The following is a 16,379-nucleotide window of genomic DNA, read 5'->3' on the forward strand; positions in this document are numbered from 1 at the left end:
TGAGTGTGGAGCTATACTGTTACTGTATATACAGACTATATCGCTCTTCCTGTGTGAGTGTGGAGCTATACTGTTATTGTATATACAGACTATAGCACGCTTCCTGTGTGAGTGTGGAGCTATGCTGTTACTGTATATCCTGTATAGTGTGCTTCCTGTGTGAGTGCTGAGCTATGCTGTACTGTATATACAGACTATAACGTGCTTCCTGTGTGAGTGCGGAGCTATGCTGTTACTGTATATACAGACTATAGCGTGCTTCCTGTGTGAGTGCGGTGCTACGCTGTTACTATTTATACAGACTATAGCACGCTTTCTATGTGAGTATACTGTATATATAGACTGTAGCACGCTTCCTGTGTGAGTATACTGTATATACAGACTATAGCACGCTTCCTGTGTGAGTATACTGTATATACAGACTATAGCACGCTTCCTGTGTGACTATACTGTATAAATGGACTATAGCACGCTTCCTGTGTGATTATACTGTATAAATGGACTATAGCACGCATCCTGTGTGACTATACTGTATAAATGGACTATAGCACGCTTCCTGTGTGAGTGTACTGTATATACAGACTATAGCACGCTTCCTGTGTGAATATACTGTATGAATGGACTATAGCACGCTTCCTGTATGAGTATACTGTATATACAGACTATAGCACGCTTCTTGTGTGACTATACTGTATAAATGGACTATAGCACGCTTCCTGTGTGACTATACTGTATAAATGGACTATAGCACGCTTCCTGTGTGACTATATTGTATAAATGGACTATAGCACGCTTCCTGTATGAGTATACTGTATATACAGACTATAGCACACTTCTTGTGTGACTATACTGTATAAATGGACTATAGCACGCATCCTGTGTGACTATACTGTATAAATGGACTATAGCACGCTTCCTGTGTGACTATACTGTATAAATGGACTAAAGCACGCTTCCTGTGTGACTATAGCACGCATCCTGTGTGACTATACTGTATAAATGGACTATAGCACGCTTCCTGTGTGAATATACTGTATGAATGGACTATAGCACGCTTCCTGTGTGACTATACTGTATAAATGGACTGTAGCACGCTTCCTGTGTGACTATACTGTATAAATGGACTCTAGCGCGCTTCCTGTGTGAGTGCGGAGCTATGCTGTTATTGTATATACTGACTATAGCGCTCTTCCTGTGTGAGTGCGGAGCTATGCTGTTACTGTATATCCTGACTATAGCGTGCTTCCTGTGTGAGTGCGGAGCTATGCTGTTACTGTATATACAGACTATAGCGTGCTTCCTGTGTGAGTGCGGTGCTACGCTGTTACTATTTATACAGACTATAGCGCGCTTTCTATGTGAGTATACTGTATATATAGACTGTAGCACGCTTCCTGTGTGAGTATACTGTATATACAGACTATAGAACGCTTCCTGTGTGACTATACTATATAAATGGACTATAGCACGCATCCTGTGTGACTATACTGTATAAATGGACTATAGCACGCTTTCTGTATGAGTATACTGTATATACAGACTATAGCACGCTTCTTGTGTGACTATACTGTATAAATGGACTATAGCACGCTTCCTGTGTGACTATACTGTATAAATGGACTATAGCACGCTTCCTGTGTGACTATACTGTATAAATGGACTATAGCACGCTTCCTGTGTGACTGTACTGTATAAATGGACTATAGCACGCTTCCTGTATGAGTATACTGTATATACAGACTATAGCACGCTTCTTGTGTGACTATACTGTATAAATGTACTATAGCACGCTTCCTGTGTGAATATACTTTATGAATGGACTATAGCACGCTTCCTGTGTGACTATACTGTATAAATGGACTATAGCACGCTTCCTGTGTGACTATACTGTATAAATGGACTATAGCACGCTTCCTGTGTGACTATACTGTATAAATGGACTATAGCACGCTTCCTGTGTGACTATACTGTATAAATGGACTATAGCACGCTTCCTGTGTGACTATACTGTATAAATGGACTATAGCACGCTTCCTGTATGAGTATACTGTATATACAGACTATAGCACGCTTCTTGTGTGACTATACTGTGTAAATGGACTATAGCACGCATCCTGCGTGACTATACTGTATAAATGGACTATAGCACGCTTCCTGTGTGACTATACTGTATAAATGGACTATAGCACGCTTCCTGTGTGACTATACTGTATAAATGGACTATAGCACGCATCCTGTGTGACTATACTGTATAAATGGACTATAGCACGCTTCCTGTGTGACTATAGCACGCATCCTGTGTGACTATACTGTATAAATGGACTATAGCACGCTTCCTGTGTGAATATACTGTATGAATGGACTATAGCACGCTTCTTGTGTGACTATACTGTATAAATGTACTATAGCACGCTTCCTGTGTGAATATACTTTATGAATGGACTATAGCACGCTTCCTGTGTGACTATACTGTATAAATGGACTATAGCACGCTTCCTGTGTGACTATACTGTATAAATGGACTATAGCACGCTTCCTGTGTGACTATACTGTATAAATGGACTATAGCACGCTTCCTGTGTGACTATACTGTATAAATGGACTATAGCACGCTTCCTGTGTGACTATACTGTATAAATGGACTATAGCACGCTTCCTGTGTGACTATACTGTATAAATGGACTATAGCACGCTTCCTGTATGGGTATACTGTATATACAGACTATAGCACGCTTCTTGTGTGACTATACTGTGTAAATGGACTATAGCACGCATCCTGCGTGACTATACTGTATAAATGGACTATAGCACGCTTCCTGTGTGACTATACTGTATAAATGGACTATAGCACGCTTCCTGTGTGACTATACTGTATAAATGGACTATAGCACGCATCCTGTGTGACTATACTGTATAAATGGACTATAGCACGCTTCCTGTGTGACTATAGCACGCATCCTGTGTGACTATACTGTATAAATGGACTATAGCACGCTTCCTGTGTGAATATACTGTATGAATGGACTATAGCACGCTTCCTGTGTGACTATACTGTATAAATGGACTATAGCACGCTTCCTTTGTGACTATACTGTATAAATGGACTATAGCACGCTTCCTGTATGAGTATACTGTATATACAGACTATAGCACGCTTCTTGTGTGACTATACTGTATAAATTGACTATAGCACGCATCCTGTGTGACTATACTGTATAAATGGACTATAGCACGCTTCCTGTGTGACTATACTGTATAAATGGACTATAGCACGCTTCCTGTGTGACTATACTGTATAAATGGACTATAGCACGCATCCTTTGTGACTATACTGTATAAATGGACTATATCACGCATCCTGTGTGACTATACTGTATAAATGGACTATAGCACGATTCCTGTGTGACTATAGCACACATCCTGTGTGACTATACTGTATAAATGGACTATAGCACGCTTCCTGTGTGAATATACTGTATGAATGGACTATAGCACGCTTCCTGTGTGACTATACTGTATAAATGGACTATAGCACGCTTCCTGTGTGACTATACTGTATAAATGGACTATAGCTCGCTTCCTGTGTGAGTGCGGAGCTATGCTGTTATTGTATATACTGACTATAGCGCTCTTCCTGTGTGAGTGCGGAGCTATGCTGTTACTGTAAATCCTTACTATAGCGTGCTTCCTGTGTGAGTGTGGAGCTATGCTGTTACTGTATATACAGACTATAGCGTGCTTCCTGTGTGAGTGCGGAGCTATGCTGTTACTGTATATACAGACTATAGCGTGCTTCCTGTGTGAGTGCTGAGCTACGCTGTTACTATTTATACAGACTATAGCACGCTTTCTATGTGAGTATACTGTATATTAGACTGTAGCACGCTTCCTGTGTGAGTATACTGTATTTACAGACTATAGCACGCTTTCTGTGTGAGTATACTGTATATACAGACTATAGCACGCTTCCTGTGTGAATATACTTTATGAATGGACTATAGCACGCTTCCTGTGTGACTATACTGTATAAATGGACTATAGCACGCTTCCTGTGTGACTATACTGTATAAATGGACTATAGCACGCTTCCTGTGTGACTATACTGTATAAATGGACTATAGCACGCTTCCTGTGTGACTATACTGTATAAATGGACTATAGCACGCTTCCTGTGTGACTATACTGTATAAATGGACTATAGCACGCTTCCTGTATGAGTATACTGTATATACAGACTATAGCACGCTTCTTGTGTGACTATACTGTGTAAATGGACTATAGCACGCATCCTGCGTGACTATACTGTATAAATGGACTATAGCATGCTTCCTGTGTGACTATACTGTATAAATGGACTATAGCACGCTTCCTGTGTGACTATACTGTATAAATGGACTATAGCACGCATCCTGTGTGACTATACTGTATAAATGGACTATAGCACGCTTCCTGTGTGACTATAGCACGCATCCTGTGTGACTATACTGTATAAATGGACTATAGCACGCTTCCTGTGTGAATATACTGTATGAATGGACTATAGCACGCTTCCTGTGTGACTATACTGTATAAATGGACTATAGCACGCTTCCTTTGTGACTATACTGTATAAATGGACTATAGCACGCTTCCTGTATGAGTATACTGTATATACAGACTATAGCACGCTTCTTGTGTGACTATACTGTATAAATTGACTATAGCACGCATCCTGTGTGACTATACTGTATAAATGGACTATAGCACGCTTCCTGTGTGACTATACTGTATAAATGGACTATAGCACGCTTCCTGTGTGACTATACTGTATAAATGGACTATAGCACGCATCCTTTGTGACTATACTGTATAAATGGACTATATCACGCATCCTGTGTGACTATACTGTATAAATGGACTATAGCACGCTTCCTGTGTGACTATACTGTATAAATGGACTATAGCTCACTTCCTGTGTGAGTGCGGAGCTATGCTGTTATTGTATATACTGACTATAGCGCTCTTCCTGTGTGAGTGCGGAGCTATGCTGTTACTGTAAATCCTTACTATAGCGTGCTTCCTGTGTGAGTGCGGAGCTATGCTGTTACTGTATATACTGACTATAGCGCACTTCCTGTGTGAGTGCGGAGCTATGCTGTTACTGTATATACAGACTATAACGTGCTTCCTGTGTGAGTGTGGAGCTATGCTGTTACTGTATATACAGACTATAGCGTGCTTCCTGTGTGAGTGCGGAGCTATGCTGTTACTGTATATACAGACTATAGCGTGCTTCCTGTGTGAGTGCTGAGCTACGCTGTTACTATTTATACAGACTATAGCACGCTTTCTATGTGAGTATACTGTATATTAGACTGTAGCACGCTTCCTGTGTGAGTATACTGTATTTACAGACTATAGCACGCTTTCTGTGTGAGTATACTGTATATACAGACTATAGCACGCTTCCTGTGTGACTATACTATATAAATGGACTATAGCACGCATCCTGTGTGACTATACTGTATAAATGGACTATAGCACGCTTCCTGTATGAGTATACTGTATATACAGACTATAGCACGCTTCTTGTGTGACTATACTGTATAAATGGACTATAGCACGCATCCTGTGTGACTATACTGTATAAATGGACTATAGCACGCTTCCTGTGTGACTATACTGTATAAATGGACTATAGCACGCTTCCTGTATGAGTATACTGTATATACAGACTATAGCACGCTTCTTGTGTGACTATACTGTATAAATGGACTATAGTACGCATCCTGTGTGACTATACTGTATAAATGGACTATAGCACGATTCCTGTGTGACTATAGCACACATCCTGTGTGACTATACTGTATAAATGGACTATAGCACGCTTCTTGTGTGACTATACTGTATAAATGGACTATAGTACGCATCCTGTGTGACTATACTGTATAAATGGACTATAGCACGCTTCCTGTGTGACTATACTGTATAAATGGACTATAGCACGCTTCCTGTGTGACTATACTGTATAAATGGACTATAGCACGCTTCCTGTGTGACTATACTGTATAAATGGACTATAGCACGATTCCTGTGTGACTGTAGCACACATCCTGTGTGACTATACTGTATAAATGGACTATAGCACGCTTCCTGTGTGAATATACTGTATGAATGGACTATAGCACGCTTCCTGTGTGACTATACAGTATAAATGGACTATAGCACGCTTCCTGTGTGACTAGACTGTATAAATGGACTATAGCGCGCTTCCTGTGTGAGTGCGGAGCTATGCTGTTACTGTATATACAGACTATAGCGTGCTTCCTGTGTGAGTGCTGAGCTACGCTGTTACTATTTATACAGACTATAGCACGCTTTCTATGTGAGTATACTGTATATTAGACTGTAGCACGCTTCCTGTGTGAGTATACTGTATTTACAGACTATAGCACGCTTTCTGTGTGAGTATACTGTATATACAGACTATAGCACGCTTCCTGTGTGACTATACTATATAAATGGACTATAGCACGCATCCTGTGTGACTATACTGTATAAATGGACTATAGCACGCTTCCTGTATGAGTATACTGTATATACAGACTATAGCACGCTTCTTGTGTGACTATACTGTATAAATGGACTATAGCACGCATCCTGTGTGACTATACTGTATAAATGGACTATAGCACGCTTCCTGTGTGACTATACTGTATAAATGGACTATAGCACGCTTCCTGTATGAGTATACTGTATATACAGACTATAGCACGCTTCTTGTGTGACTATACTGTATAAATGGACTATAGCACGCATCCTGTGTGACTATACTGTATAAATGGACTATAGCACGCTTCCTGTGTGACTATACTGTATAAATGGACTATAGCACTCTTCCTGTGTGACTATACTGTATAAATGGACTATAGTACGCTTCCTGTGTGACTATACTGTATAAATGGACTATAGCACGCATCCTGTGTGACTATACTGTATAAATGGACTATAGCACGCTTCCTGTGTGAATATACTGTATGAATGGACTATAGCACGCTTCCTGTGTGACTATACTGTATAAATGGACTATAGCACGCTTCCTGTGTGACTATACTGTATAAATGGACTATAGCACGCTTCCTGTGTGACTATACTGTATAAATGGACTATAGCACGCATCCTTTGTGACTATACTGTATAAATGGACTATAGCACGCATCCTGTGTGACTATACTGTATAAATGGACTATAGCACGATTCCTGTGTGACTATAGCACACATCCTGTGTGACTATACTGTATAAATGGACTATAGCACGCTTCCTGTGTGAATATACTGTATGAATGGACTATAGCACGCTTCCTGTGTGACTATACTGTATAAATGGACTATAGCACGCTTCCTGTATGAGTATACTGTATATACAGACTATAGCACGCTTCTTGTGTGACTATACTGTGTAAATGGACTATAGCACGCATCCTGCGTGACTATACTGTATAAATGGACTATAGCACGCTTCCTGTGTGACTATACTGTATAAATGGACTATAGCACGCTTCCTGTGTGACTATACTGTATAAATGGACTATAGCACGCATCCTGTGTGACTATACTGTATAAATGGACTATAGCACGCTTCCTGTGTGACTATAGCACGCATCCTGTGTGACTATACTGTATAAATGGACTATAGCACGCTTCCTGTGTGAATATACTGTATGAATGGACTATAGCACGCTTCTTGTGTGACTATACTGTATAAATGTACTATAGCACGCTTCCTGTGTGAATATACTTTATGAATGGACTATAGCACGCTTCCTGTGTGACTATACTGTATAAATGGACTATAGCACGCTTCCTGTGTGACTATACTGTATAAATGGACTATAGCACGCTTCCTGTGTGACTATACTGTATAAATGGACTATAGCACGCTTCCTGTGTGACTATACTGTATAAATGGACTATAGCACGCTTCCTGTGTGACTATACTGTATAAATGGACTATAGCACGCTTCCTGTGTGACTATACTGTATAAATGGACTATAGCACGCTTCCTGTATGAGTATACTGTATATACAGACTATAGCACGCTTCTTGTGTGACTATACTGTGTAAATGGACTATAGCACGCATCCTGCGTGACTATACTGTATAAATGGACTATAGCACGCTTCCTGTGTGACTATACTGTATAAATGGACTATAGCACGCTTCCTGTGTGACTATACTGTATAAATGGACTATAGCACGCATCCTGTGTGACTATACTGTATAAATGGACTATAGCACGCTTCCTGTGTGACTATAGCACGCATCCTGTGTGACTATACTGTATAAATGGACTATAGCACGCTTCCTGTGTGAATATACTGTATGAATGGACTATAGCACGCTTCCTGTGTGACTATACTGTATAAATGGACTATAGCACGCTTCCTTTGTGACTATACTGTATAAATGGACTATAGCACGCTTCCTGTATGAGTATACTGTATATACAGACTATAGCACGCTTCTTGTGTGACTATACTGTATAAATTGACTATAGCACGCATCCTGTGTGACTATACTGTATAAATGGACTATAGCACGCTTCCTGTGTGACTATACTGTATAAATGGACTATAGCACGCTTCCTGTGTGACTATACTGTATAAATGGACTATAGCACGCATCCTTTGTGACTATACTGTATAAATGGACTATATCACGCATCCTGTGTGACTATACTGTATAAATGGACTATAGCACGATTCCTGTGTGACTATAGCACACATCCTGTGTGACTATACTGTATAAATGGACTATAGCACGCTTCCTGTGTGAATATACTGTATGAATGGACTATAGCACGCTTCCTGTGTGACTATACTGTATAAATGGACTATAGCACGCTTCCTGTGTGACTATACTGTATAAATGGACTATAGCTCGCTTCCTGTGTGAGTGCGGAGCTATGCTGTTATTGTATATACTGACTATAGCGCTCTTCCTGTGTGAGTGCGGAGCTATGCTGTTACTGTAAATCCTTACTATAGCGTGCTTCCTGTGTGAGTGTGGAGCTATGCTGTTACTGTATATACAGACTATAGCGTGCTTCCTGTGTGAGTGCGGAGCTATGCTGTTACTGTATATACAGACTATAGCGTGCTTCCTGTGTGAGTGCTGAGCTACGCTGTTACTATTTATACAGACTATAGCACGCTTTCTATGTGAGTATACTGTATATTAGACTGTAGCACGCTTCCTGTGTGAGTATACTGTATTTACAGACTATAGCACGCTTTCTGTGTGAGTATACTGTATATACAGACTATAGCACGCTTCCTGTGTGAATATACTTTATGAATGGACTATAGCACGCTTCCTGTGTGACTATACTGTATAAATGGACTATAGCACGCTTCCTGTGTGACTATACTGTATAAATGGACTATAGCACGCTTCCTGTGTGACTATACTGTATAAATGGACTATAGCACGCTTCCTGTGTGACTATACTGTATAAATGGACTATAGCACGCTTCCTGTGTGACTATACTGTATAAATGGACTATAGCACGCTTCCTGTATGAGTATACTGTATATACAGACTATAGCACGCTTCTTGTGTGACTATACTGTGTAAATGGACTATAGCACGCATCCTGCGTGACTATACTGTATAAATGGACTATAGCATGCTTCCTGTGTGACTATACTGTATAAATGGACTATAGCACGCTTCCTGTGTGACTATACTGTATAAATGGACTATAGCACGCATCCTGTGTGACTATACTGTATAAATGGACTATAGCACGCTTCCTGTGTGACTATAGCACGCATCCTGTGTGACTATACTGTATAAATGGACTATAGCACGCATCCTGCGTGACTATACTGTATAAATGGACTATAGCATGCTTCCTGTGTGACTATACTGTATAAATGGACTATAGCACGCTTCCTGTGTGACTATACTGTATAAATGGACTATAGCACTCATCCTTTGTGACTATACTGTATAAATGGACTATATCACGCATCCTGTGTGACTATACTGTATAAATGGACTATAGCACGCTTCCTGTGTGACTATACTGTATAAATGGACTATAGCTCGCTTCCTGTGTGAGTGCGGAGCTATGCTGTTATTGTATATACTGACTATAGCGCTCTTCCTGTGTGAGTGCGGAGCTATGCTGTTACTGTAAATCCTTACTATAGCGTGCTTCCTGTGTGAGTGCGGAGCTATGCTGTTACTGTATATACTGACTATAGCGCACTTCCTGTGTGAGTGCGGAGCTATGCTGTTACTGTATATACAGACTATAACGTGCTTCCTGTGTGAGTGTGGAGCTATGCTGTTACTGTATATACAGACTATAGCGTGCTTCCTGTGTGAGTGCGGAGCTATGCTGTTACTGTATATACAGACTATAGCGTGCTTCCTGTGTGAGTGCTGAGCTACGCTGTTACTATTTATACAGACTATAGCACGCTTTCTATGTGAGTATACTGTATATTAGACTGTAGCACGCTTCCTGTGTGAGTATACTGTATTTACAGACTATAGCACGCTTTCTGTGTGACTATACTGTATAAATGGACTATAGCACGCATCCTTTGTGACTATACTGTATAAATGGACTATAGCACGCATCCTGTGTGACTATACTGTATAAATGGACTATAGCACGATTCCTGTGTGACTATAGCACACATCCTGTGTGACTATACTGTATAAATGGACTATAGCACGCTTCCTGTGTGAATATACTGTATGAATGGACTATAGCACGCTTCCTGTGTGACTATACTGTATAAATGGACTATAGCGCGCTTCCTGTGTGAGTGCTGAGCTACACTGTTACTATTTATACAGACTATAGCACGCTTTCTATGTGAGTATACTGTATATATAGACTGTAGCACGCTTCCTGTGTGAGTATACTGTATATACAGACTATAGCACGCTTTCTGTGTGAGTATACTGTATATACAGACTATAGCATGCTTCCTGTGTGACTATACTATATAAATGGACTATAGCACGCATCCTGTGTGACTATACTGTATATACAGACTATAGCACGCTTCTTGTGTGACTATACTGTATAAATGGACTATAGCACGCATCCTGTGTGACTATACTGTATAAATGGACTATAGCACGCTTCCTGTGTGACTATACTGTATAAATGGACTATAGCACGCTTCCTGTGTGACTATACTGTATAAATGGACTATAGCACGCTTCCTGTGTGACTATACTGTATAAATGGACTATAGCACGCTTCCTGTATGAGTATACTGTATATACAGACTATAGCACGCTTCTTGTGTGACTATACTGTATAAATGGACTATAGCACGCATCCTGTGTGACTATACTGTATAAATGGACTATAGCACGCTTCCTGTGTGACTATACTGTATAAATGGACTATAGCACGCTTCCTGTATGAGTATACTGTATATACAGACTATAGCACGCTTCTTGTGTGACTATACTGTATAAATGGACTATAGCACGCATCCTGTGTGACTATACTGTATAAATGGACTATAGCACGCTTCCTGTGTGACTATACTGTATATACAGACTATAGCACGCTTCTTGTGTGACTATACTGTATAAATGGACTATAGCACGCATCCTGTGTGACTATACTGTATAAATGGACTATAGCACGCTTCCTTTGTGACTATACTGTATAAATGGACTATAGCACGCTTCCTATGTGAATATACTGTATGAATGGACTATAGCACGCTTCCTGTGTTTGTATACTGTATATACAGACTATAGCACGCTTCCTGTGTGAGTATACTGTATAAATGGACTAGAGCGCGCCTCCTGAACGCATTTCCTCGTCTCTCTGTGACCAGGCCAGCGCTGCTTTTGTGATGTTCCCGGTTCAGATAATCACAAGTGTTGACTCCCGCGTGGTGCAGTTGGACTATGTGGACGGCAGGTTACTGATCTCCTCGCTGACGCGCTCCTACCTGTGTGACACTGAGAGGTACGTGCGCCATTATTTTGTGTTTCCGCTGGTAACTGAATCCTCCCCAAGCGATGCCCAGGGAGACGGCAATCGGTGTCTCTCTGAGTGGAATATGATATTACACCTGAGTGACGGCTTTCACACACAGCGAATGGTAAATGCGCAAATATTCTATCAATCTAATTATTTTCTATTTATTGTAGAATGTGTTGTGTCATAATCGTCCCCATCTCTCTGAGCTAACACCCAGGGGGACCAGGGGGAGATGTCTCTAATTTCTCTCCGTAACATTTGATATGTTTCCCATAGCAACCAATCAGCTCCTAACTGTCATTTTACAGTCTGTGCTGATTGGTTTCTAGGAGCAATTTCTCCACTTTATCTCCAAGATGTGATTAATCTCCCCTCAGGTGATGTATAAGGTGATGTGTGCCCCCTCAGGTGATGTATAAGGTGATGTGTGCCCCCTCAGGTGATGTATAAGGTGATGTGTGCCCCCTCAGGTGATGTATAAGGTGATCTGTGCCCCCTCAGGTGATGTATAAGGTGATGTGTGCCCCCTCAGGTGATGTATAAGGTGATGTGTGCCCCCTCAGGTGATGTATAAGGTGATGTGTGCCCCCTCAGGTGATGTATAAGGTGATGTTTGCCCCCTCAGGTGATGTATAAGGTGATGTGTGCCCCCTCAGGTGATGTATAAGGTGATCTGTGCCCCCTCAGGTGATGTATAAGGTGATGTGTGCCCCCTCAGGTGATGTATAAGGTAATGTTTGCCCCCTCAGGTGATGTATAAGGTGATGTGTGCCCCCTCAGGTGATGTATAAGGTGATGTGTGCCCCCTCAGGTGATGTATAAGGTGATGTGTGCCCCCTCAGGTGATGTGTGCCCGATTACTGCCCGATTGAGATGTAGTAATCGTGCAATCACTCTAGGTACATTTTTTTTTTTAATGTTTTTTACTGAAATTTAAGGAGTTCTACCGGGACTGGCGCAGAGGTGAGCAGGCAGTTTTAGATTAGCAAAAAACAAAAAAAATATTCTTGGTTTACTCTGAGAATTAATATTTCGGGAACAAGTAAAGTCATGAACGCTTCCAGCTGTCCTGCAGCACTGATGAAGGGGCTGCCGGGGCCATGTGGCCTCACCAGTGGTTACTGAGGACTGGAAGAAGGTCTTATTGGCTGGTGAATCCATTAGTGTCCATTACCATATAAAGGTTCTTGTGCTCCATCGTGTAGGTGACAGGATGGTTCCACTTTCCGGCTGTTTAAGCCAAAGACAATTCTTCTCATACTGTAGCAAAACAATCCTTGCAAATTTTGAGCTTAATCAGACCTTGGAGCAGCAGCTGCTTAATAACTAAGGGGTCTATGTACTAAGCCGTGGAGATCAATAAAGTACCAACCAACCAGCTCCTGTAATTTTTCAAACACAGCCTGACACATGACAGGAGCTGATTGGTTGGTACTTTTTCAATCAGCTTCTAACTGTCATGTGTCAGGCTGTGTTTGAAAAATTACAGGAGCTGGTTTGTTAGTACTTTATTGAACTCTAAGGCTTAGTACATAAGCCCCTGTGATACCAAATGTCAGACATGGAGGAGGAAGCTTCTTGGTTTGGGCTCTGTTGCAGGATCCTCTCCGTCTGCGATCTCAAGTAGTCTGAAAGCTCCTTGAATGTTGAACAATACACAGCCCCCTCCTCACTCATTCTCCCCAATACACAGCCCCCTCCTCACTCATTCTCCCCAATACAAAGCCCCCTCCTCACTCATTCTCCCCAATACTCAAACCCCCTCTCCACTCACCTCTCCCTAATACACAGCCCCCTCCTCATTCACTCTCCCCAATACACAGCCCCCTCCTCACTCTCCACAATACACAGCCCCCTCGTCACTCACCTCTCCCCAATACACAGCCCCCTCTTCACTCTCTCTCCAATACACAGCCCCCTCCTCACTCACCTCTCCGCAATATACAGCCCCCTCCTCACTCACTCTCCCCAATACACAGCCCCCCCTCCTCACTCACCTCTCCCCAATACAGACCCCTACTCACTCTCCATAATACACAGCCCCCTCCTCACTCACCTCTCCCCAATACACAGCCCCCTCCTCACTCACCTCTCCCCAATACACAGCCCCCTCCTCACTCACCTCTCCCCAATACACAGACCCCTACTCACTCTCCATAATACACAGCCCCCTCCTCACTCACCTCTCCCTAATTCACAGCCCCCTCCTCACTCACCTCTCCCCAATACACAGATTCCCTCCTCACTCATTCTCCCCAATACACAGACCCCCTCCTCACTCACTCTCCCCAATACACAGCCCCCTCCTCACTCACTCTCCCCAATACACAGCCCCCTCCTCACTCACCTCTCCCCAATACACAGCCCCCTTTTCACTTACACTCCCCAATACACAGTCCCCTCCTCCCTCATCTCTCCCCAATACACAGCCCCCTCTTCACTCACCTCTCCCCAATACACAGACCCCCTCCTCACTCTCCACAATACACAGCCCCCTCGTCACTCACCTCTCCCCAATACACAGACCCCTACTCACTCTCCATAATACACAGCCCCCTCCTCACTCACCTCTCCCTAATTCACAGCCCCCTCCTCACTCACCTCTCCCCAATACACAGACCCCCTCCTCACTCACTCTCCCCAATACACAGCTCCCCTTCTCACTCACTCTCCCCAATACACAGCCCCCTCCTCACTCACTCTCCCCAATACACAGCCCCCTCCTCACTCACCTCTCCCCAATACACAGCCCCCTTTTCACTTACACTCCCCAATACACAGTCCACCTCCTCACTCACTCCCAAATACACAGCCCCCCCTTTGTACACTCACCTCTCCCCAATACACAGCCCCCTCCTCACTCACTCTCCCCAATACACAGACCCCCTCCTCACTCACTCTCCCCAATACAGACCCCTACTCACTCTCCATAATACACAGCCCCCTCCTCACTCACCTCTCCCCAATACACAGCCCCCTCCTCACTCACCTCTCCCCAATACACAGACCCCTACTCACTCTCCATAATACACAGCCCCCTCCTCTCTCCCCAATACACAGCCCCCTTTTCACTTACACTCCCCAATACACAGCCCCTTCCTCACTGACCTTCCCAATGCACAGCCCCCTCCTCACTCTCCTCTCCCCAATACACAGCCCACCTCCTCACTCACTCTCCCCAATACACAGCCCTCTCCTCTCTTCACAATACACAGCCCCCTTTTCCCTTACACTCCCCAATACACAGCTCCCTCCTCACTCACCTCTCCCCAATGCACAGCCCCCTCCTCACTCTCCCCAATACACAGCCCCCCTCCTAACTCACCTCTCCCCAATACACAGCCCCCCTCCTCACTCACTCTCCCCAATACACAGCCCCCCTCCTCACTTACTCTCCCCAATACACAGCCCCCTCCTCTCTCCCCAATACACAGCCCCCTTTTCACTTACACTCCCCAATACACAGCCCCTTCCTCACTCACCTCTCCCCAATGCACAGCCCCCTCCTCACTCTCCTCTCCCCAATACACGGACCACCTCCTCACTCACTCTCCCCAATACACAGCCCTCTCCTCTCTTCACAATACAAAGACCCCTTTTCCCTTACACTCCCCAATACACAGCCCCTTCCTCACTCACCTCTCCCCAATGCACAGCCCCCTCCTCACTCTCCTCTCGCCATTACACAGCCCCCTCCTCACTCACCTCTCCCCAATACACAGCCCCCTTTTCACTTACACTCCCCAATACACAGTCCCCTCCTCCCTCATCTCTCCCCAATACACAGCCCACCTCCTCACTCACTCCCAAATACACAGCCCCCCCTTTGTACACTCACCTCTCCCCAATACACAGCCCCCTCCTCACTCACCTCTCCCCAATACACAGCTCCCTCCTCACTCACCTCTCCCCAATGCACAGCCCCCTCCTCACTCTCCCCAATACACAGCCCCCCCCCTAACTCACCTCTCCCCAATACACAGCCCCCCTCCTCACTCACTCTCCCCAATACACAGCCCCCTCCTCTCTCCCCAATACACAGCCCCCTTTTCACTTACACTCCCCAATACACAGCCCCTTCCTCACTCACCTCTCCCCAATGCACAGCCCCCTCCTCACTCTCCTCTCCCCAATACACACAGCCCACCTCCTCACTCACTCTTCCCAATACACAGCCCCCTCCTCTCTTCACAATACAAAGACCCCTTTTCCCTTAAACTCCCCAATACACAGCTCCCTCTTCACTCACCTCTCCCCAATACACAGCCCCCTCCTCACTCTCCCCAATACACAGCCCCCTCCTCTCTTCACAATAAAAAGACCCCTTTTCCCTTACACTCCCCAATACACAGCCCCCTCCTCACTCA

The 16,379-nt window shown here is 43.6% G+C and overlaps 1 protein-coding gene across 3 annotated transcripts in view; it reads left to right on the plus strand.

Moving 5' to 3' along the window:
- The window catches only part of HPS5 (HPS5 biogenesis of lysosomal organelles complex 2 subunit 2), an 89,952-nt gene that overhangs the window by 31,719 nt on the left and 41,854 nt on the right, over positions 1-16,379 (plus strand). For all 3 annotated transcript variants that reach the window (XM_088451791.1, XM_088451790.1, XM_088451792.1), the window contains exon 6: positions 11,864-11,997. In XM_088451791.1, coding sequence (XP_088307917.1) covers positions 11,864-11,997 — 134 coding nt within the window. The remainder of the gene's footprint in view (positions 1-11,863; positions 11,998-16,379) is intronic.

Source organism: Taudactylus pleione, unplaced genomic scaffold (genome assembly GCF_031769625.1).
Source record: "Taudactylus pleione unplaced genomic scaffold, aTauple2 ptg000027l, whole genome shotgun sequence".
Taxonomy (NCBI): Eukaryota; Metazoa; Chordata; class Amphibia; order Anura; family Myobatrachidae; genus Taudactylus; species Taudactylus pleione.